We start from the raw sequence: 25,968 nt of genomic DNA, 5'->3' as shown, positions 1-25,968 counted from the left end.
ATCACTAGGTATAAACTATATAAAAAAATATCATTACATATTATCTTGATTTTTATTTAATTATTACATGAGTAGATTTATTAAAAACTATAAAGAAAAATGAATTATCATGAAAGTATAACAAAATTTGAGCAATAATTTTAACATATGTTTTGACATGAAAGTCGAGTATGAATTAATGATAATATAATATATTTCATTGCATTGATGTAAATTTAATTATATAATATAGAAAATAAACACTACTTTTTAAATCCATATCCATACTAAAGATAGAGAACCCAAGGAAAAAAATTATACACTAGTCAACATTTAACAATATAGAAAAATAAAAAATAAAGTTTTAGACTTTAATAAATAAAAAGAGTATCCCAATTCAAAAACAACAGAAACATAGTATAACAAAAACAAAACCAAAAAATTTTTTTTTCTGAGTTTAATTTAAATTTAAAATATTAAGTACTTAGGTATGATTCCCTATTACGAAATTCTTCATTCAATATATCTAAATTCCTGAAACATATAATGATAAAATTAATATCAGATAATAGTTAAATTTCAGACATATGTATTCAAATAGTTTACCATTAAAATAAAATGAGGAACGATTAAGGTGTTAACTCTTAAATTACTGAATCATTAGTTTATTTAACCATACATTAAATTATATTTATAACTTATATGCAATAAAATAATTATGGATCTGTTTACAACAAATTATTGTGCCACCTCAGATATTTATTAGGTAATTATACAATAATATACATTGTAATATAAAATACATTGTATAGAATTTTTTATTGTTTACCTTTCATTAACAGCTTTAAATAGTTCAGGACGTTCCGCCATTGAAATAGCCAAACGCAATGTGCTCCAAATGGTATCCGATAAGGCTGGACTTAGAAAATTAGTACTCACAGCTGATGCTTGTTGATTCAGTGCTTCTAATAAATGATCTATAGCTTCCCTATTATACAGTAAAAACATATGTATTGGTATTTTGAAAAATGTTAATTATGTAAAAAATCCTTAAGCACAATAACATTGAAGGACAAAAGTGTTCATTATTAATAAATAACAAATATTATAGACATTAAAAAATAAAATAAATAAATAACCTGTATGAATCAAGATGAATACAAGTAATTCCTAGATTATAACGAGCCCTTACAAAACCAGGACACAATTGTAAAGCATTGTGATACGCTTCTATAGCTTCTTCACATCGACCGCCATTGGCCAAAGTTGCACCCAAGCGATTCCACAAACGAGCATCCTGTAGAATGAATTTTGTTTAAAAATAAACAGTAGATTCTTAAAAATGTAACAACTCACTTCAGGTCTAATTTGTAAAGCAACTTTAAAACAATCAGCTGCTTTATCATTCTCATTATTAAGATTGAGCAGTACACCCAATCCATTTTGGACATCTGCATCTATATCTCCTAATTCTAAGCTCTGTTGAGCTGCTTCTATGTACATTTCCTTTACAGATTCATATAGTTTTCTAAAAAATAAAATAAAATTTTATTATTGTGGAAAAATTATGCTTTATATAATATTTTTCCTTTGTTAAAACTAAAAATTAACTTTAAAATATTGCACAAATACATTACATTATAACAAAAAATACCTACGTAGTAAATAGATATTTTATTATTGGAGGGTCTTCTGGTATTGATTTTGATTTCACTATATTTGAGTATTTGGGATTTTGATTTAACCATTCCTTAAAACAAATTTATTCATATAAAGTATTCATTTTTATAAATTAAATAACAATGTAATAACTAATAACTAAAGATTATTATTACCATAAGCATACGACAAGCTTGTAAACTACAACTTTCATTTGTGTAACATGCCGCCAAACAAAGTATAGCAGTTAAATTGTCTGGTTGAAGTTCAAGACATTTGTTGAGCGCATTTATAGCTAGCTGATCCTAAAATATATACATATATATTAAGTACCATAGACAGTCATATGTTAAGTTAAAATATATATAATTAAAATGTAGGTAATTAATTATTAACTTACAGACTAGGTAGTTATTAATTATTATAATAGAAATAGGATTTAACAATACATAATATATGATAAATTCAATATTATTTTTCATATAAAAACCAGATAATGTTAGAATAACTTCAAACTTAAATTTCTGTACAATATAAATTAATGATCTAATGTTTATAGTTTATATCATGGGCATAGGTAAGAAAGATTTTCGGAGGGGTTTTTTGTCTAAATCTATATTAATATGATAAAATTAGGAATCATTTATTTGTATGTATTAAATAATATAATAATTATTATAATTATTTATAATATAAATACAATATTTTGTCCATATAATTTACAAATTTGAAAAATTATAAGATAAAACTTTGTTTTCTTGGTTAGGTTAGATTGTTTTATTTAATTTTGGGGGGGTGTTTGAACACCCACCCCCCCCCTTACAACGCCCATGGTTTATATTATACTTTTATAGTATGATATAGCAAATTAATATTAACAAAAATCTCTTTTTAGTAAAAACAGAATTATTTCAAAAGTGGATTAGAATAAAGTTAACATTAAGTGAATAATAGGTAAGTAACTAATGGAGAGAACTTACAATAGTTCATACTTGTTTTTCAAAGTTTATAAATATTAATATTTATGTTATAATAATAATTAGTTTATATAATTTATTTTAAATATTAATTTACTTGTTCGTTTTCAGCTTGAGTAGTACCTAAAAGTTGCCAAGCTTCTACATTGGAAGGGTCATGTTTAACAACAGCTTCAAAACACAAAACGGCTGATGGTAATTCACCATTTTCTAAACGTCTTTTACCCTCCATTAATGGATTTTCTATAGAGTCCATCTCATTGTCTGGTGTGAAAGTATATTCCTATACAGTAACAAACATCATACTTTATATAATTTTCAAAAAGTAAACAATAAATTATTTGAATTAAGATTTAAAACTATATGTTCACTTTTTTTCTATCAGCGTTCTTCATTTCTTCAAATTCAGAATACCATGTTTGGAAATTGGTATTCTCATTTCCAATTTCGATATTACTTTCACTTTCATTAGCTTCAGCAACTAGATTAGCATTATCTAGAATAGAAGATCCCTCTGCAACCATAATTGGTTTGTCTATTCCTGATGTACTAGGTATCATTGTATCAAACATATTATTCATTTCCCACCCCTGACCATATCCTCTAAGCTGCTCAAAATGTTGATTGGCAAGTAACGAGTTTCCGTACAACCCAATTCCAAAATTATTGATTGGCATACCAATGCCATTACCAATGAACATTTTATTTTGTGGTCCCTGAAATTAATAATGTGCATTCACAGTGAACAACATGATAATATGTTCTAATGTACTACTTATTATACTACCTATTTGTCTATATATAATACTGTAGTTTCTTATTTTAAAAGTTTATTTATATTAAGTTACTTGTCGCCAGTGGCGCCGAAGTACAAAATTAAATGTATGGCAAGAATCTCCAACAACCACCCACCCACCCACCCCCGCCACCTACAACACAACCCACAAATAAAATTTGAAACTTCTCACAAACAATTTTCTACACACTCTTATTTTTTATAAGCTTTTTCTCCTTTTTCCAACTATGTAATAATTAACATAAATATATAATATACAAATTATATTGAATTGCCTTCAACGATAGTACTTACTACAAACTACAAAGATATAAACAAAATTCAACCTTTTATTTTATATTATATTATACAATATACAGTATTAATAATAATTATGTCCTTTCAAAACAATATAAGTATTAAACATGTACTAATAAATCAAACATTTAGTTAGAACACTACTTTTAGCTGCAAATAACAAAATTACATTTTCATTATTAATAATTATATCTTGCTCACGTGATATTTTCATTAAACTCTCGAGACGATCTTGTGACATAGTTGTTCTTAACTTTGTTTTTATAAGTTTTAATTTAGAAAACGTTCGCTCTACGCTACAGCTTGTTACAGGTAATGTAACAGCTAATTTTAAAACTAAATATAAATTTGGAAAAATATTAGCTAATTTAGCCAAACAAAATAAATTAAATAATTCCCTCGTGCTTGCTATGTTATGATAGATGGACGGTAATAATGTAGTATAATTAATTATGGTAGTGGGGTAGATGGTCGACGGTCGGCGGATACCTTTATTGGTTGATGGTTTCTATTATTATTTTTGTTCTGTTCAAAATATTTGTTTCTAATGTTTCTATATACGATATCGGATATACCATATACGTATGTACATAAAATAAGTATACTCAATTCTTAAATGTATAAATAATAGTCGATAAGGCAGTATTAACATTCATATAATATATTAATATGGGTAATAAAGTATTTTAATTATTAAAAATAAACGTGCTTAAAAAGTCAAAACTCAAAAGACTAAAATCAAAATAATAGAAAAAGTGATAACTAAAAATATAAACTAAGTATATTAAATAATAATTCATTTAATTATAAACTATTCAGTTAACAGAAATAGTACATGAACACTAGTAGACAATAAACTCAACAAAAATAACAAATAAGTCGCTCACTCTGACCTGAATACTTAATAAAGTAATGACTGACTGCTGACTAGTGCTAAGCAACTAACACCGATTTCTGCGCTAATAGTTGTTACTGTTCTTACTATTGATTGTATTATTATTTATTATGAACTATTTAGCGTTTATTGTTCAGGGTTCAACGAAAACATTGATGTTTAATACCAAATATTCTCAATGCCCAATGGGCAATATTACTTAATAATTTGTGATCCTATTCCTATTAATTTTCATCTAAAGACCCACCCCCCAGCCAAATTTTTATATGTATGGCAGCTGCCATACATAAACATGGACTTCGGCGCCACTGCTTGTCGCCTTTTATAGATTGACGAAATGACGACTCAATTATAATGTCCATTAAAAAATAAGGACTTATTGACGAAATCCAGCAAAATAGGTAAGAAACAAAATGAAAATGAAATGAAGTGAAATGCATAAATATGCATTGCAAATGTGCAAACTTAAGCATGTACAATTTATAAAAATTAATACAATTTTTTTTTTACATTTAATTAATTTATTATTAGGAGGATACACATTCAAATTTTAAGAAACATATATAATTTTTAATATTTAAGAAAAAGCTAAATTTTAAATAATATATTAACTACAAATACTGAGATACTTATTAAAGATTAAGAATTACTTATAACTATAAGTACCTAGTCAGTATTCAAAATTCACTAGTCAGTAACATTGGCGTGGTAATAATTTTGTTCATTGGAATGTTCACATGAAAGTATACATTTATTGATAGATGTAAGATGTAACAATATAAAAAGTTATCAAAAATTAATTGAGCAACACTATTTTTTTTTAACATGCTACTACAAATGATATAGGTAAATGCCCGCGCAAAATGGTTGTTAACAAATAATTTATAGACGTGATGTGTCATCAGTGGCGCCGAACAAGTATTTTTATGTGGCTGTTCACGCAGGGGTGGTTTTGATAAAACATCAAGGGGGGGGGCTATTTTCAATTTTTGTGCCCCCCACCCTCCACAATAGTTGCATATATATATGGGCGTTTGTAATTTACGCAATTTGATACTTTCAAAAATTGTAATTTGCACCGTTATTTGTCTTACTCTAATTATAATTTTCGCCACTTTCAAATAACTAAACAATTTTTTTTTTACAGATTAAATAATTATAAACAAAAGTATATCAGTACATACGCGTTATGTATATTAAACAATAAACAGCTAAGTATGAGTTTGGATATTAAAAAATATATAAAAATCAGTTGTCATATTATAAGAATTATAAACGAAATATTTTATATTGTCGTAAAAAATATAATTAATTCGACGTAATCGATTTCGTATCTATACTTATTATTAGTAGAACACAACAATATTATATTTGGCACGGGATGGTATTAATGTATTATCGTATTTCCGATTTAATGTATCAGTAAATTTATCTGATGGTAAATACTAAATTCTAACAATTAAAATTGAGTGTGGCACAGATTACATTATTCCATTTCGTTTTCTGCAGTGGCACAAATTACCAAAGTGAATTTTTAGATGTGGCATAAAATACATGATTATTTTTTATATTTTGCGTAAATTCATACGCACATAAATGCACCTATTCGTGGCCCAAATTAGAAGTAATACAATTAGCGCAAAATACCATTTCCCATTTTTATATTTCGCCCCGCTAAATGAGATACAGGTCGGCGCCACTGTGTGTGTTGATCTTGAATTCTTAAAAATATTACCATAAAATTATCACTTGATACGGGTTCAATATTGATATCACCTAAGATGTTCATATTTTCTTTAATCTTTCCAAAATCAAAACGAGATTTCATAACGTTAATCCTGAAATTAAAAAGTAAATAATCGATATCATATGTAAATTTGATGATTATAATGAAAAGCTTACTCTTGGTTTTGATAAGATTGCTCTATTTCTTTTACCCATTCAGAATTATAACCAAATCCATCAACGTCATCTTTAATAAGCATTTGGTTGTCTTTAGAGCTCCAAATGTTTGGATCGAACAGTCGGTCCTAAAATATAACATCCATTTAAGAAAAACAATCAACTAAAAATTGAATAAAAGTATAAGTAAATATAAACTACTCTATTATGACAAGTCTGTCGTACGTAATTAATATCGATTAATAAACAGTGTATGATAGTGTAATAATAAATGGCTGATTTATAATTGAGTTTTTATACGAAATTTTAAATTAATTAACACTAATTTGATTGATTTATCGTATTTTAATGATAGTAACGATAATTTATATAATATAAGCAACACTGCCAACACCTTATATAGGCTAGTGGCATAGTATACCTAGTATAATATATATATATATATTAGGGTTAGGGACTTGGGGTATATACAAGAGCGTTTAAATACAGGAATGCACCGCTCATGGTGCGCATACATATTGTGCAATATTGCAGTATTGCATTTGCATACGCACCAATTAGTAACTGATAAGAGTCTGTGATGTTATACCTATTATTGATTTACATATTTATGTTTTTCTTCCAATTCGTGCATCATTTTCCAGTTATAAAATTCTATAAATAATAATTTATAATTAAATATGATTCAAGGTCTATTTAACTCGAATTCAATGATATGATTTCATTACAAAAAAACGATTCCGAGCGGAGACTGTTTTGCTTTTGACCACCCAAAAGTACCAACTACATTCACTTTCCTATCATAAAAGATGCTGAATAAAATCTAAGCATTTTTAGTGAATTAAAAAAAAAAAAGAAACATTCATCGCTCAACTCGAAATCTAAAATCCATTAGTTACTTTTAAGTATGAAATGATTATTATTTCGATATATGAATGAAAATCTGACTTAAACAAATATTATTTTAGTGAAAAAACTTATTGATCGACATGCCATGCTCTAGGTATCAAAATTGAATGCATCATTATCACATTAATTTATTTAAATATTAAATTCAAATAGTTTGGTAATTGTTTAATATAAAATGTAGAACTACAAAAAATGAAATAAATTATTTTTAACGTAGGTATAGATAATAATACTAATTAAAATAAATATTATTAGCAATCATTAAGATTGATACCTGTTTTTCAATTTTGTTTAAAAATTGTTTGGGCCAGGCATCTTCACGACTACCACTTTCCATCCTTCTCATGTCAGCTAAAAGATCATCCATTTTGAAAGTATCATTTTCTATGGAACTAAAAAATTGATCTGCCAACTAAAAACAAACAATTAAATTCAATATTAAAATAGTCATCGGTTTACCAATCATATTTTAATTACCTCTCCGGTGCTTGATTCTAAAAAACGTTGACCGTTGTTTTCTCCAAATTGCGTTGATTGTAGGTCTTGATCCTTAAATGCGTGGTCTTGCACAAAATGCGTGGAAAATTCAACTAAAGAATTGGTACCACCACATTCATTTTCAACTAAATCACGTATCGACATTTTGAACTGGAAAAATACATTAATTACACTAAATATTGAAGTTTTATATTGAAATTAAAATAATTAATTAAATACAATAGCCAATAAGTAATAATAATTATACTATTTCCAGCTAGAAAACACGACGATTTTAAACATCCCCAGGTGACACCCTGCAGCCATCAAGAGGGGTTCCACTATGGTATACTATGTCACGTGTAAGATTCACAGAAAACCGATTTTTGTTGGCCCACGCGTTGTGCTCACTGGATAGAGTATAAATATTTCTGAATTTTTATTAACTAATATAAACTTTAAAATTACCTACCTGTTATACTGAGATACTATAGTTTATAACTATTCAAATTTAATTTGGATAAATTTAGTTTAGTTTAATCTAATCGACATAAACGTTAAATACATACTATATTATATTATTATCATGTAATATAGGTGCCCATTTGTATCTTCGTAGACGTAATTTCAAGATAGTTTTATCAGTTTTATGTCAAGTATTAGTGTTATTTCAGTAAAGCATTATTTAAAATTTTAATAAAATACTTAAATACTGTTATATAACACGAAAATGCAACTACATACCTAATACCGCTATAAAATAGAAACATTTGTTGGTGATACCGGTTCAAAATGTATATGTACCTACCTAATACCGGTATAATTTTTAATAATTTAATAATAAACTCAGTTGACCAGTTATACAAGTATATATGGGATTTATAATGTTCAATAAATTTACAATTTTAGAGGTTTTTATTTTCGTATACATTACTATACAGAAAATGCATATAAATGCACAATTTTCAATAATAGCTCATCAACTAATAATATTAAAATGATTCTTCCAAGTAAATATAAGCTTATTCAATTTCACTTAAAACTAAAACATTGGTAAAATAATTGTTAAGTATTGCTGTATTTGAAAAATTGGTTATGTAAACTTATTGAAATGCAATTAATCAAAATAATAATTAAATTCCAACAATAAATGTATAATATGAATTATATGTTTTTTCATGATAGAATAAAAAATTAACCATATTTGAATAGTTATAATTAAAAAACTAATAAGTAATGTTAATATCAAATTGTATGAAATAAATGAAAAGTAATTCACAAACAAAGTGAGCGGTTTTGTAATATAGATACATCGTACATATAGTGTAGTGCAGGGGTCACCAAATAGCGGACCATGGTCAAATTTTATCCGGCCCGCAGACAAGAAAAAATTGTAAAAACCGTTTTATTATATGTTATAGTGTTGAATTTATCATTTTAGTTCATCAGTTTTTACACGATTCTGCAATTTTGATGGCCTGCGAACAATTTCTAGATTCCTAACGTGGCCCTTAAAAATATTATTTGGTGACCGCTGATATAGTAAGTAGTGACACTGATTACTCAGAGTGACCTCTCGTGAGTCGTTAACTAGGCTGGTGCCGACACCAAACAGTCCTGAGCCATTGGATCTAACCACTTCCAACTCTCCCACATAACATTTTGAGAAATTTAACACATTTGTGCACTACTAAACTTTTCAAATTGCAAGTGGTTTATACTAGGGGCGTCCTTAGGGGTGGAGAGGGAAGATACCACTCACGTGAGGTGGACTGACTTGCTTAGTAATTAGTAATTACCAATTATTCATTTTTATAATTTATGTTAAATTACTTGAAATTTTTTTTAATCAATAGAATCCAGTAGTGCAGATACTTTTTTATCACTTATTTGCGATTATTTATACAATAAGAATATATAATATAGATTCATGATATACGAGTATATTTAATACGGTTCACGGTTCAACATCACACTAATTGTGATGTACATTTAAAAAAATATTTGAGGAGAACAAAAATGTAATGATTGAGTTAGATGTAAAAATGAAGCAACCAAGAATTGAAAAACAAAATCAAAGGTGTAGTACATTAGACAATTCTATTGAAGAATACTATTTATTCCTATTATAGATAATAAGTTAGATAGTTAGAAGATATCAAACACTGTTTCTTGAATGACAAAAATAAAACAATACATTTGCTAATGCAACTCATTCCATCTAACACCACTAAGATGTCTTCAAAAAACTAGTGATGCATTTAGGAAAATATTTGTTTTTAAAATATTTTTAAATAATTATTTTTAAATTTTAATACATTCATGTTCTGAGGTGAATTAAAACTATAGAAGACTAAATGGACCACTCAAAAGAATGAAGATACCTAATTTAAGTATATAGTAACTATACAACTGTTGTATCTTGTATATAGGATTAAATATTCAAAATGAAGTGTTCTATGCTTTTGATGACAAATTTTTCCCATTTATAAAAAAACTATTATTAGTCTTAGGTACACATCATGTGTACAAGCTCTGCAACTCCAGAGCGTAGTTTTTCCACTCTTAGAAGGTTCAAAGATTGTATAGAAATTAATAACATGCATTTAGAAATAATGTCTAATAGTCCAAACACGTTGAATACCTATTTGTTTTTGAACATGACTTTTTGTGTTTTTAACACGTTTGAATTATATTCAAATGTAGTTTTATTTTAAAATGTATGTTCTATTACGACTATGATGATTTTTTAGTTAATAATATTAATTTAACATTTCAGTGACACGAATGTCAATTATTATCTAGCAGGGACTAGTTCTAAATATCAAAAGATAAAAAAATGGTTCTACACTCAAGCCTAAGTAAATTAATATTAATTTTTTCATCCCCCACACCCTCCTTAACCAAGGGTTTGAAACGCACCTGATTTATACTAGTATGTAAATTCATCCACAGAATAAATTAAATTACAATTTTGATTCGTCCATGTTCATTCCTTGTTCATGTTTCATTCCAGTATATAATGTCATGTAACATGTTCATAGTCCATGGCCCATGATAATACTTATTATTATAGTAGTAATATTACTATTGTTCAATTATTACTATCATGGTTTCTATAAAATGATACAACAAACATTTCATTACAATGACATTTTTGACAATTGACGATAGTCGATAGATGCTGACGCGACAGCAGTAACCGATAACATTTTGATGCCGTGATGGCAATTGAATAGGTGCCTAATAAATTGCATAGACATGGTGAGTGCCGAATGGTGACTAATGACTATTCTATTTTATTTATACTTTGGTACAATATATTGTCTGATCGTTTCGGGATTGATAATCAGTAAATTCAGCGTTCACTGCTCTCGAGTTTATGTGACAATGAGTCAGCGCCAGTAAATAAAAAAACTAAAAGGAGTTTTAAAAAGGAGGCAAGTAAATATAACCACTCTGTCTATACTTAGACGTCGAGTGTACTTCGTCACTGAAAATTATAATTTGCAAAAAAATATATTGAATTTAAATTAATTGACAAATTATTGCACATAATAAACAAATCAGAACAAAATATGGTTTTCGCTAATACATTACAAAATATATGATTTATTTGTAATGCTATTAAAATAATTTATTTTACTATTACCATTGATTATAGAATATAATTATAATATAATTATAGATATTCTATAATCAATGGTATTACTAGTAACTCGGTAGGCTGAATTAATTTTTGTTGAAAATTGTATTAAGAGGACGTCGCACCCGCATGTTTTCTCCGTCTTACACGCGTACGATATAGCAAATTGTACGCTCAGAAGAACACGTGTAGCTCCGTTAGTTTAAAAATTAGAGTGAATTTACCTCTTATAAAATCTATAGGTAAGATTATTATCTAGACAACTTCGTAAGCTTTTTGTTATATTTTAATTTTAAAGCGAGTTATGACTATTTCAAGATGTACAAACAATTTACAATGTTAAAATGCTCATAACTCATTATAAAATAAAAAGCCTATGAGGTTGTCTAGATAACAATCTTACCTTTAGATTTTATAAGAGGTAAATTCACTCTAATTTTTAAACTAACGGAGCTACACGTGTTCTGCTGAGCGAACAATTTGATATGTCGTACGCACGTAAGACGGATACAACATATGCGGGTGAGACGTCCTCTTAAGAAAAAGTAAAATGCATTAGACGTTGTTGAACGGTTGGACTCTTGTTATTTTTACCAGTAGTTTTTTTCTAAATTTATATCAAGTGTAGTAATACACGTTACAAGTTCAGTAGGTAGTAGGTACCCACGAATGATATTTTTTAAATACAACAAAATTGTTATGCTTTGATTAAAACAATAAACTTTAAAAATCTCATAAATGGTCAATAGTACATAATTAGTATTGACTGAAGAAATATATGAAAATATAGTCGATGATAAAATACTAACTAGCATCAACAATGAAATTAATTTTTCGCGAAAATAACAATAAACATTAGGAAAACCGAAAAGGGTTTTGAATTATGGAAACAACAATATTACCTAAATGTGGTCATCAAAATGTCTTTGAAAGGCCATGGCGGCATACGTGACATCACAATTATTTTGATGTACGGATGTACCTACTTACACTACGGATATTTTGGATTTTTATTATAGATAGGTATACGATTTAAAATGCAAATTGATTATATAAGAGTGTCGAGTGTCGCTGGTCTTAGTGCAAAATCATTTACAGAATTGAATTGCATTTGCTTCAACAAAAAAATTATAATCAGAATACTTGTTTTAATAATTTAAAAATTGTAATCAAATAAAAAGTATGAAGATAAAATATAATAAAATACATGCATATTGGAATACTGCCCAGATCCAGATGACATGGGTAACTTTAATAAGTAATAACTATTTAATAAATAATTCTCAAGCATGAAAAATATTTCAAAAAATTTGAATTTCAGTTAAATAATAAAAAATAAACGTTAGCAAATTATTTCAGTTTATCTTGTATAAAGGTAACCATGTAATTTTCAATTTCTATTTCTGCAACCGGAAAATCGAATACAAGGTTAAAAAAAATAACAATAAACTATTTTAATTTGTAACTAGAACTAAAAGCATCCGAAAATAGTTGGTCAACATTTTTTTATATAGATTTAAAGTTTGTACATAATGGATTTTTTTGTTACATTATTACAGCGAATTTACAATCTGTATACAAATAGAACAATAAATGACACCTACCTACAATGTAATTTTTTTATTACGTGAATACATGATTGAGGAGGTCGTTCATTGACAACTCTTTAGACAATTTCTTGACAGAAATTATTGTTCGTTATAAAAACAAAATAGCAGCATCGCTAGACCATTATATTTTGTCTTTTTACTATTATCTTTGATGATTTACAGGAAATAATAATGACGATTTATATTGAAAAATCAATGGAATTCTTGTGATCTAATAATGTTTGGTAGCGAAGAAATGGTAAGAATGTAATGTATTTGTGGAGATTTTGTAAATATGTTGAAGTGAATACTGTATATATTATTAATTATTACGTTTAAAAAATATATTGATTCTGGTTAAACTTGTAGCTTGGATGTAAGACTTGAAATTTTAACATAATCTTGAAATCAATTACAATATTATTTATTACAATAAAATGTAATAATAGTATAAGGTACCTACCTATAATTACTAGCTTTTTTTTTATCAATTTATATACGTACTAAGTACCTAAAGGTACTGAGGTACCTATAGAGATAAAAAACTTAAAACTAGTGGTTATCACATACCTTTAACTGATAAACTTTAGTTAACCGAGAAAAAAACTCAAATAATATTCGTGTATATTTAAGGTGTACACAAATATAGAATATATAGAGAAAAAAAGATGTTAATTTATCAAAATTTAATTAATAGTATATTAGTGTGCATAACTACAACATTACAATAAATGGCGACATTTAATTCATTTAAAAAAAAAATAAGTAGAAATACATTATTAACCAATTACCATACACGTCCATGCAAATAATGGGAAATTAATAATTATACACAGAAATGTTTAAGTACATATAGCAGACTATATGTATATAATATATTATAAAGGTAGGTACTTGGTACATAATAATATATGCATGTCGCATCATACCTTCATACAATAAACTACATAAATTTATACAAAAATTATTACGTTGCAGGATGGTCGGTGTCGAAAATATAGAATTACCAACTACGATAGTTTAATTTCATGATTCAGCAATTGAGCAACGCTCAAATACTTGTAGATCGTAGTAATTATTGCTCATTTATAGTATTTATACGAGAAAAATTTTACCTGTGTTATTAGAAAAATTGACATTAGATTAGATACTTGATTAATTTTTTTAAATCGTGCGCAAACGGCTTGCACGAATTGTTAAATGTTAGCCATTAGTTAATGTCCATCGCTTACAAGAATATTCTCTACGATAATTGCGTGGACTTAATGACCATAATAATAACGAGCTATAAGATGGTCAAGTTAGGAAGATATTATAATGTATTGCAATATTGCCGTGTTGGTACCTAAGTTATACATGCAATTATTTGACCGAATAATTTTACATACATTATAATATTCAGGACCTATGCATGTGTCATTATCCTAGACGTACGCAGCGGAAATAATCGATGGTTATAACTTATAATAGAACCTACATGCATAAATAATATTATATAAATATTTAATACAGCGAGGTATAATCTGCAACAAGTTTTAAGGATTTTTCATTTCTATTAAAATAACTTTGACATTTTACATACGAATGAACTTATATTTATGGGTTCATTTCAGCAGCTAGCAAAATAACGTCTAATAAATCAATTTTTTTTTCTATATTCATTTACATAAAATGTTAGAATTAAATTTATTATTCTAATTTCTTTTATTCAATAAAAGTACTTACGTTAAGACTTAAGAACAACGCGAGAATTTAAAACAAGTATTATTTATATCACATACAAGAGATTTCCCAATATTGGTGGTTCTTAATAGTCCATCCGTTACTCGTTTATGAACTATGAATCCGATTGGCGATTGCACATTAGAGCTGTATTATTTATAATAATGTGGTCACCTACCTGTTGCACGTGATTTGGATAATATTATATATTTCCGCGATCAACAGATATTAGATCATTTGGATGTATCATATTGTATTCGTGTAGGTATGTATTTACTTTTGTTGGAAGACAGGGACGAGTGGAACAGGTACACATGAAATTTTCTCCTGACGGTTTGCCGTGCATACAACACTTTACTAATCGATCGGGTTCGATAACCTTATACCAGATGGCAGATAGTATATAATATACTAATTATGATCGGTTGTGATTGCGCGTGTTCCAAAGACAATACAGGGTGATTCACCAAACATTCTCGTTCTTTTTTTCATTAATAATGAAGTTATTCAAAATCTGATTTTTGGAATCTTTAAATATAATCAAAGACCGTATTTTTAAATTCTTGAGATTTTTGTACCACTTAAGGAGAATCCAGTGGCAACACTAACATTTGTTTTTCAAACGAGAACTCAAATTTTTAACTGTTAATTATTTAGAGAATAGTTTTTTTGAGAAATTTTATGTATCGAAATCAAAATTCGAACGAGTAGTTTCGAATAGTTATTAAAATGTTTGTACTCAAGATAGAAGTTCTTAAAAATCGTTTGACAAAGGTATAAAACAAAGGTACTATAATTGGAACTATATAGTATATTTATGATACTTAGGTCGTTTTTACAAATTATGTTGATCGATTAATATTAATGACTCATATTTACAAATCCGCCGTAGACCACATATCATATAAACCTAAATCACGGACCTCTTATCCTTAGAACACAAAGTTACATAACTCAAAAACTACTCATTAGTTTTGATTTCAATACTTCAAAATTCTCAAAACAATTATTCGCTGAATAATATATTACCTACTCAAAAATTGGGGTTCTCGTTTGAAAAACAAAAGTTTGTATCACCAAAAGACACTACTTAACTGGTATAAAAGTTTTTAAGGTTTTGAAAATATTATGGTCTTTGATTATACTTAAAGATTCCAAAAATCAAATTTTGAATGACTTCATTACGAAAAAAAAGGGGTGAGCATGCTCGTTGAATCGCCCTGTATAATATGCGTATGTACTCGCATCACTATAATTAATCGTTATTCGCCATGTCATCATAATATTAAACATGTACGATAACGACTATATTACGACAAACGAATACAAAATATTGTATTTTCGAACGACACTCAACATGCCATCACACATTATTTGCAGTCGATATTTATCTCGACGATATATTTTATTTTTTATAACATACATAGGTAGTAGGTACGAATAAACGACTTGATGCTTAATGTACCTGGATGGCTGTAGACTCTATATACACTATATACCTATTAGGTACCTACGTATAAACACACTTGTACAGCTGCACTGTACACAAAACATTAACTACATCTCTACATTTACTATGTACCCAAAATCTATTAACAGCCGCATTGGCTATTGGCTTGTAAAGTTGCTATATTAGTATAATATATAAATATGTATATATTATGATCACTCTAATAAGGGACACTCAATCTAAGTGTCAAGGTTAACCTTTGTAGGTTCTGCCTCCATGGGTAGGTGCCAGGTGTGTATTTCAAGATGGCAATGGATAACCTAGCGGCGATCATGTACCTGAAAGCTTTTTTTTTAACCACGTTGTTTTTGTTATTTTAACATTTGAGTGATGTGTTTTTTTATACGGTAGAATAAGTGATGTGATCCTGCGATCAATCCTTAAAGCATGTTTTTGGTAGCAATTTGTTTGTAAATCGTACTTTAGACTGGCCTATGATAGACGTTATAACTATAGTCGTTATAATATACAAGGTAATCATTAAATGGTGGAAGGTATCAGTCAGCGGTGTACATTTCGATTCAGCATTTGCGACTAGATGTCACTCCAAAGTCTAAATCCACAGAAGCGAGTGGCGTGTCTGACGAGGTGTAAACACTCAACACTTTTAATTATAATGTATAAAAATAGATAACGGTATTTGTTTTAGCTCTTTATATGAATATTCAATTAACAACACCGTGTACGTGTGTAATAGGTGTAGAATGTACCAAATGTGTGTTTGATCTATCATCAATATCAATAATCAATTTTTCGATGATACTAACGACGATTTCTCATCATAATGAATCTGCAGTTCTAGAAGTATAGGTATTGACTATAATAATATATTGTTATTGAAGTAGTGGCTTTGTGGCTTCCACATTTGTATGATTTTTATAAGGTCATTGCGAGCGCGCGTTAATCAATTGTTGACAATTTGTTGTGTTGATATAGGAAGTATTATTTATTTATACATAATAATATAAAAAATAACACCATCGTGCAAAATAATTTAAATAATATTAGAATAAAGAAACGCAGTGGCGTAACTAGCAGCAAATGTTTGGGGTAATACTGTAATAGCGAACACTTTTATATGCTTCACCTTCTCCAATAAGCATAATGGGTGAGTACCACTTATACGCATAACTTCCTTCTGAATTATTTTAAAATAATCATTATACTTACAGTTTTATAACACGAAAATTCACAAATAACGTATTTTTTTTTTGTTAACCATTTAAAGATAAATAAATAGTAAATACAAACTGACGCGGATTTTTTTTATTAAATCATATAAATAATTTTGGGGTAGCAAAATGATTCTCTTACGACCACATAAAAATGTTTGTGGTCACGACCACTACCCCTCGCTACCCCATAGTTACGCCACTGAAGAAACGGTTAGACAAATGTTATATGGGTATGTATTAAGCAGGTAAATATTGTCATATATTTAATTATGTAGTCTAATCATTAAACAAGAGTTTTTGTAATCAAAACTACTTATATTTCTAAGCTATTCTGCAATGGCTGTTTTGAAGAAATAGAATTTAATAAAAATATAATTTACGTAATTAAATTATAAAATACAATCTACAGTAGTTATATATTATTATTGTAGATTTTTTTTAATTATTAAAAATATAGTAATAAAATGTATCAAACGTTTGTTAACTTAATAAAATAAACGAGATTGATTATTTCTGAGAGGAAAAATAAAATCAAAATTACATTTACATAAATTGTAGACTATAGTACTATACTGTATGTAACACAAGTAGTTCAGCCACATTTTATGGAATTCATAATGAATAATTAAAATTAAGATACTAAATAGCATGGTTATAGCAAGTACATTTGTTAAAGAAATTTATAATTATTAGTTCATATCATATTACTTAATTCACCCAGTTACTTAAACCATAAAAATTAGAATAAGGTAACTAAACCAGCTTCAAATAACATCCTGAAATAAGTTGCATGATTAAATGACCATAGGTTGGTCAAAATTCACTAGGGTTGCTATTTTAACCCGTGTAATATAGGGATTATTGATACTTTTAGAAAATATATGCATTATTTTGAACCATGACCCATTATAAATATTACAGCTTGTACGGTTATACCTGTATTGATACATATGTGCATGTTTATATTTTATTAGCGTCCAACATTCTATAGAAACAAATTTAAGTGTAATAATATGTATCGGGCACCGACTTACTGTGAGTCTGTGAACACGATTGCTGGGTATAAAATAAATTAAATAGTATTAGCGAATTGTATTATTATTATAAAGTAATAAAAAAAAAAAATGTTTTTAAAATATTTATATATGCATAGGTATAAATGCGTTATTTTAAGAGCTATAACATTAATAATGAACCATGGTTCGAAATATGGAAGATATTTTCTAAAAACGGCATGAGTTTAAGTAGTAACCACAGTAGTGATCACAGACCAGACTGTGGCCATTAAATCAAGCGACTCATTTCAGGACGTTTTTCCACGCTGGTGGCCGTACGAGATTGATATTCTTATACTAGTTATCATGTTTGAAACAATGAAACATTACATGGTTATTATAAAAATAATGTTATCATTAAATATATTTAATATTTGTTAAAAAAAAAAATATGTTAATAATATTGGTTAAAATTATTTATATTTTCTATAAAAATTGATTAAGTATTTTAAAACAATATGTATCCTGATTATTTTGAATGTTTTTATTGTTGTATACCATTACTACAGAAAGGAAGATGAAGTAATGGATTCATCGACAGTTGAAAGAGACAAGGCGCAGTGTGTTTGAGTTGTAAAACGCATATATAATAGAAAATAAATATTATATAACTCTAAATAATAAAGCTGTTTTAAATTTAATAACTTAAATTTACCTACTATCTGATGAAGCACTCATGTTATATACTAACAATATTATTCTAAAAACCAGATTAATTTAATAATAAAAACTGAGTAAAAGCATGCACATAGCATACATACTCAAAAATTATTAAACCAGAATACAAATAAACATGAGCAATAATTAAATATTAGATATATAATAAGAACAAAAATAAACGTCTAGTTAAAATTTTATTTAATCACCCAAAATAATAAATGTATACTCTTCACAAAATAAATACTTGATAACATTTGTGGACAATAATAAACAATTATACATCAACCAATCTAACATTGTGCTTCACTTAATTGTTAGATCAATTGATATGTATATTAATAAAATAACAATATTTTATCCATTTATCTTAACATTATTTACAAGTGTATCAAAATATGACTATAAAGTACCATTGCATACTTAATTATTTACAAAGAAAATATGAGATATGAACACATAATTTTTAGTTTTTATAACATTATCATAACCATAAAATAAAATATTAGTTATTTAGGTAGGTACACTGTAATATAATAAACTAAAAATAAGGGATGTTTGGTAAATATATTAAATTTTAATCAATTTTTATGAACTACCTAGATAATGATTGTTTGATGCCAAATACAAATAATTAAAATTAACTATATTTTGTCAGGTTCAATTTTTTAAACTATATAAATGATAAAAACTTATACATTAAAATGATAACAATGGACAATTTGAATAAATATTTGTAAATACTGGTCTTTATAATGTAAATGACAAGTAATATAATTTAGATAGGATTGAAATAGTAGGAAAGCAGAGGTTTGTCATAACATACATTTTTGGAATCAATTTTTCTTCCATATTGATAAACTATTTAAATTATTATGTAATTAATTAATCAAGGTATTTCAACATTGTTTTTATTTAAAAATTGTGAATAATATAGAGTAAAGTAATGCAACTATTCAAAGTAAATAATGATTATTTGTATACAACTATAAAATAATTAATTTTAATCTTAAATCAAAATTAAAATGTAATATCAAATATTAAAACAATGTTTGATAATAAAATTAGATTACCAGAATTGTTTAAAAATAAAATAAATAGAAATATTTTTATAACTTTTAATGGTATTAAAAATAACTAAAATATCTCAACTATATAATGTTAATTTATCACATTTTATTTTATTATTCCTATGGGTTTTAGTATTACCTACTGAATTTAATTATCTATTAAAAAGTTATCACTTATACACTTAACAATAAAAAAAATATTACAGAAATGTAGTTCACAAAATTGTTTAATAAAAAAAGAAATTATCGAAAAAGCAAAATCAAAACAAAATTTAATTGTTTACAATTAAAAAAATAAAAATAGTTAAGTTTGTTCAATGGGTAACAAACTGAAAAATGGCTAAAAGGCAAACAAAATATAAAATATAAGAAAGAGAGATCAAGACATGATTAAATATTATGGATCAATTATAATAATACACACCAATTATCGAATGTTTGTAAAAAGGTTTAGTTTTGACTTGGGTTCTTTATGTGAACGTGCTTTTGAAAATATATTCCAAAATCTTAATGTCTCATCTCCAGCTCCTGTTACTATGGATTCTCCGTCGGGGGACATGGACAAATATAATACCCTGAATGTATGACCTGTGAGTTTGGCAATTTGACTCATTGAAGGATATTTCCAAACAACTATTTGGTTTTGGGAATATCCGTGAGTACTAACCAACTCTTGAGTATTCCTTGACCAAGCAAGATTGCACACTTGTGAACCAGTATCGATACATTGCATTGGTTGTCCGGTTAGCGTGTTCCAAAAACGAATACATTTATCAGCGGTACCACCCCCACTAGTTAATAGACCTCTTTGATGGGGTGACCATGCAATTGCTTTCACTGCAGCTGTATGTTGGTGATATGTCAATTGTGGAGTGTATGCATGTGTATTCCATACATATAATCTATTATCATTTCCTCCAGACGCTAGGTATCTGTTATCTGGAGACCATTTTAGTCCACATACTTCTTGCCGATGACCTGCATATCGTCTACAAGTAGATAAACTTGGACCTCTCATATCTCTTAAAAATATGTTACGATCTCGACTTCCTGATGATACAACATCACCATTCCATGCAATAGCACCAACTCTACCTGCATGTCCAGTTAAACTGTTAACTTGCTTTTCTGCAGCAATATCCCATACTTCTACAGATCCTTCTTGAGTACCAAAGGCTAAATAATTGCCTTTGTCATTCCAAGCAACTGAAGTAACAACATTACCATCAGATGACAAATCACTAATTCTTGTGACTTTACTTGTAGTTGCAGACCATAAATATACACAACTTCCTAGCCCAACAGCAAGTAAATTTGAGGATGACCAATCAACTAAATTTAAATAAAAGTCATCTTGGAGTTCAGGGGCATCAAGGACTTTATAAGGTACTCTAGAAATTTTGCGAGGTATTTTTCGAGGCGATCGTAAAATTTCTTGACTTTTGGAGCCAAGAGGAGATAAAGAATAAGGAACCCTTGATTGGATATTATCAACTTGTTCAGGACTGGAGGAATAGTACTGAAATAAATTTCGTTTGGTAGCTAAACGATCTCGGTTTTTATCTTGAATACTTATTTCACCAACACTAGATCCAAGCAGTTCATTGTGAAGAATAGCTTTGTATGCATTATCTTTATTAGCTGCTTCACTTTGAAAATCTTTCTTACCATAATCTAAACCATATCTAATATCTGATATAATATTAAACCTTGCTGCAAGGTTATGTGCTTCTCGGTAAGGTATAAACCGATCAGCTCGAAAACCATTAAACTGGTCATAGGTTTGAACAGATGAACAGGGTTGATCAGTTTTAAATTTTTTAAAAGATTTTAATTGATTTGGATCATCATCAACTTCCATTTCTTCAAGTCTTTTAAAACCTAATAATGTATTTTCTTTCTCCACAGATTGTGACTTCAATTCTGATGCTACTTGCATTTGACGGTTTTTCAAAACAACATAGTCAGGACTTCTGGACAGCTGCGCCCTCAGTCTCATTGCAAATGTCGGATCCATTCCTTCATCCATTTCTGTGTCTTTATATATGCCTAACAAATAAATTCCAATACCATATAACATTTATTTATTAGGACTTAATAAATTATCTTATCAATAGGAATGGTTATACATTAATGATTATGAAATCATAACAAAATGTATTCATTTAAAAGCTAAATATCAAACAACTACTAAGTATATTAACTAATTTTACCTTATTACCAATAAATTTACAAATAAAGGCACTATATTATTTGTATTAATTTATTCATATTTGACGACATTTTATTGTTTATTTAACCAAAAATAATTTAAATTTCAAAACTTTATGGTACTTTTTTTTATATCAAAAGGTGAATTAAATTTTCAATCAATGTAAAAGGCTAAAGAAAAGGTAAATAAAACTTTTAAAATACCACTTCTACCTTAAAAAATAATTGCATACTGAAAGAGTACAATAGCTGTAATTTTTTTGCTTCTTCAAGAATCTTAAATAAATATATTTAGGTTATGCTATTTTAATAACTTTAAAAATTATAATTAAAATTCAAAGATATTATTGCCATTTAATTTATAGGCAAACATAATTAAAATTCAAAGAGATTATTGTAATTTAATTTAAAGGTACACATCACTATGATAATAATTTTGTAAACATTCTGATAATCTGGTTTATCTTAATAATTGAACTGTATATTCTTAATCTAATATGTCAGATTTATTTCCTATGTTTTAAATGCTTAAATATTATATTGGATGATAAAGTCAATTAATTTTATAATACACAGGCTACAACATGGTTTTATAGTATAAAAATAAATGCATATAGGTACAACTTATAATAACCATATATTATAGAAACTATGAAGTTTCAAGGCAGGGCAAATGGAAAAAATGTAATGTTTGGATTTAAATGAAGGTATAGCTAATTTTGTGCATCAAAAATTTACATAACAAAAGCTATTTGAGAGTAAAAGTTGTTTGATTTTAAGCTAACAGTTTTGATTATATTTAATATTACTACAGATACTTTTATCAACTTATATACATTATACAATACATTGACATCAAGGCTATTAGCAATATTTAAATTTATACATCTATGCGTCTTTCAATTTATCATAATATTATAAGTAGAAGGTACTTCCCTGATCGATCTAAACAGATTATAATTCAAAGTATGATTAAATAGGTTTTCTAAAGTTAGTTAAGAATATGATTACTTCTTAGTTAAATATAGAAGTATAACTAATACTATGCATTAATACAAAATCAATAGGTACCTAGTAAATGAGTTTTATTAAATTAATTTAACTAATTTGTAAAGGTAGGTACCTACCTAATATTAATTTAGAATAATAAAATCAATTATAGTAGGGTAATTAGAAAGATAAATAGAAAATATTAAAACTGCAATTTCATAATATGTATTCTGATAACCTATTAATAGCTAATTAGTTTATATCTAACTACTATTAGTTCAAGTATCCTCATAAAAAATAACTTCTCAGTAAAATTACCTAATTATAATATGCCTGAATTTATATTATTTTATAGTCAATTAACTATAAATATACATTTAGAATTTGAAATTATACCTACCTATCATAATTTAATTTAATTTCTTATAATTACCTATGTAATAAAACTCCTAAACTTGTATAGGTACCTATTGAGAAAAATATGAAAAAATACAATAATATTAATGAAATATTAGATTATCCTACTTAATTTTTTCTTATACAAAATCAAATACTAATTACCAGGCAATAATGTAAGTAATAACATTTAATAATAAAATTTTATACCACAGATTTTAATGTTAGAAATTTTTATTTATATCCTAGTTATACGAAACATTTTTATTCTGATCTAAAATACTTAGTAGTATTATTAGTATTATAATATACCTAAAATCTACAAAATGTTTTAGATACACTTACAAGTACTATGACAAAATAACACTATATAGCATTTTGTAAAATTATTAAAAATAATGATTAGGTATAATAAATGTGTTAAACTTGAATTTAATGATAGACAATGAAAGTTTTTTAACTATTATATTAATGGGGTATATTTTGTCATATTGTATTATTAACTATCTCATTAACTTATGAATTAATATTAATTTCATATAGAACAGTGAGAATGAGTCCATGGTATAAAAAACTAATAGGAATACCTTAAAATTAACCTAAATATTTTAATTTCATTTTATACAGAAAAATGCATAGTATATTAATGAATAGATTTGTAAGTCTCCACAAGGCCATATATTATAAAATCAATGATGCCATGTAATATAAATAATGAACTTTACAAGACATAATAGTCTAAAGAAAAAGAGTCTATAATGAAGTAACCATGGGAGATCTATCTTTAATAATGGGTAGTCAGGCAGCAGGAGGTAAGTAAATTTGTAATAACTTGCTAATAAAAAAATAAATAGTCATTCAGCGTAATGTGTGTAATGTGGCACTGAAATAATGGCGCTAAAGAACATTATTTGCTTATAAAGCAAAATGAAATAAAGAAGTTTAAAAACTAAAAAATAATAATATTTTTTTACAAAAATCTTACTCAAGTACTTATCTAGTTATAATATTTTTACCTAAAAATTTACAATAGTTCTATATATAAATAGAAAAATGTGGTTCCTTTTGTTAAGAAAAAATGTTGAGAAGAGCTTAAAGTACTTGCCTACCTACATGTTTTCAGATACCTAGGTAGGTAAGAATATAAATATTCATTTAGTTGTAAGCTTAGTTACCTAAATACTTAAGTCTATTTTAAAATAAAAGTTAGTATGCAAACAGCGAATACAGGAGTCGGTAAATTGACCTTTCGTATTGGATTTTATAATAATTACTCAAATAACAATATCTCCAAATCAGAGATGAAGCCTCGCACTGATCATCTGCTAATAGCCTTTTTGTCAAAGTTGTCAATCAAATATGATATAATTATATAAGTAGGTAAAATCGATGTACCATAAACCAACAACCATTATTGTTATTCATGGTTAAGGAGATTATAATATTATTAAAACAATATTGTAGTTTATAATTTGCAATTATTACTCACGGTTCTCAACGGTGACAAGAGTTTCGATTATTCAGCTTCGGTGTCGTCGGACTATACCTAATACGTAGGCAACCGATATGATTTGCTTATATCAGATTTCGCGTCAAACGGCCCGCTGCGAACGACGTGACAAATCTAGAGGACGGATCGACATACTAATTACTAATCGCCGAGATGGAAGATCGCAAAATGTATAAATTTAAAACGACCCGACGATTGAAATAAGCATACAACGTTTCGCCACTCGCCGACCGAACAATAAAATTTGTGAACGGTAACGGTGGTGAGCGGTGACTGGTGAGTGGTGGTACAGACTACAGGCCGTACAGCACTACAGCGGACAGCGGTTAGACACTAATAGTCGGTAACGGTGGTGGAACCGAGGAAGTGGTAATCAAAGTATCAAACGTCGAACACAACTCACCAGGGCGGCATCACGTCCGCGTCGGTTACTCGGCAGCAGCTGCTGCAGTGTATTTCATTGTGCACCATCAATTTATATTATCACTGGAGTACACATTTTTTTTTTGTATAACATCCCATTCCGCATACACACAACGCACGGCA

General features: G+C 27.5%; 2 protein-coding genes across 3 annotated transcripts; both read right to left on the bottom strand.

Moving 5' to 3' along the window:
* Nucleotides 1–329: 329 nt before the first annotated feature.
* On the bottom strand, nt 330–25,844 carry Pex5 (peroxisomal biogenesis factor 5). 2 transcript variants are annotated; one of them, XM_089221939.1, is made up of 13 exons: nt 25,826–25,844; nt 7,892–8,062; nt 7,689–7,826; nt 6,506–6,633; nt 6,339–6,441; nt 2,987–3,331; nt 2,713–2,898; nt 1,815–1,943; nt 1,638–1,729; nt 1,336–1,507; nt 1,119–1,276; nt 809–967; nt 330–513 (listed from the first exon to the last, which is right to left on the bottom strand). In XM_089221939.1, exons 2-13 carry the CDS (start codon nt 8,054–8,056, stop codon nt 456–458), a joined length of 1,833 nt encoding a protein of 610 aa, XP_089078065.1. In that variant the 5' UTR covers nt 8,057–8,062; nt 25,826–25,844; the 3' UTR covers nt 330–455. The 2 variants fall into 2 exon arrangements, with proteins under 2 accessions (XP_089078065.1, XP_089078064.1); XM_089221938.1 differs by lacking the exon at nt 25,826–25,844 and adding an exon at nt 25,402–25,542.
* Nucleotides 18,987–25,541, bottom strand: fzr (fizzy and cell division cycle 20 related). Its single transcript, XM_015514273.2, has 2 exons — nt 25,402–25,541; nt 18,987–22,364 (listed from the first exon to the last, which is right to left on the bottom strand). The coding sequence occupies exon 2, from the start codon at nt 22,342–22,344 to the stop codon at nt 20,743–20,745; it is 1,602 nt and encodes a 533-aa protein (XP_015369759.2). The 5' UTR covers nt 22,345–22,364; nt 25,402–25,541; the 3' UTR covers nt 18,987–20,742.
* Nucleotides 25,845–25,968: the final 124 nt, after the last annotated feature.

The sequence above is a fragment of the Diuraphis noxia genome, unplaced genomic scaffold, assembly GCF_037042655.1.
Source record: "Diuraphis noxia isolate RWA-SAM2 unplaced genomic scaffold, SU_Dnox_SAM2 contig0003, whole genome shotgun sequence".
NCBI lineage: Eukaryota > Metazoa > Arthropoda > Insecta > Hemiptera > Aphididae > Diuraphis > Diuraphis noxia.
Note: the sequence above shows the minus strand (reverse complement) of the source record. Positions and strands in the feature narration are given on the sequence as shown.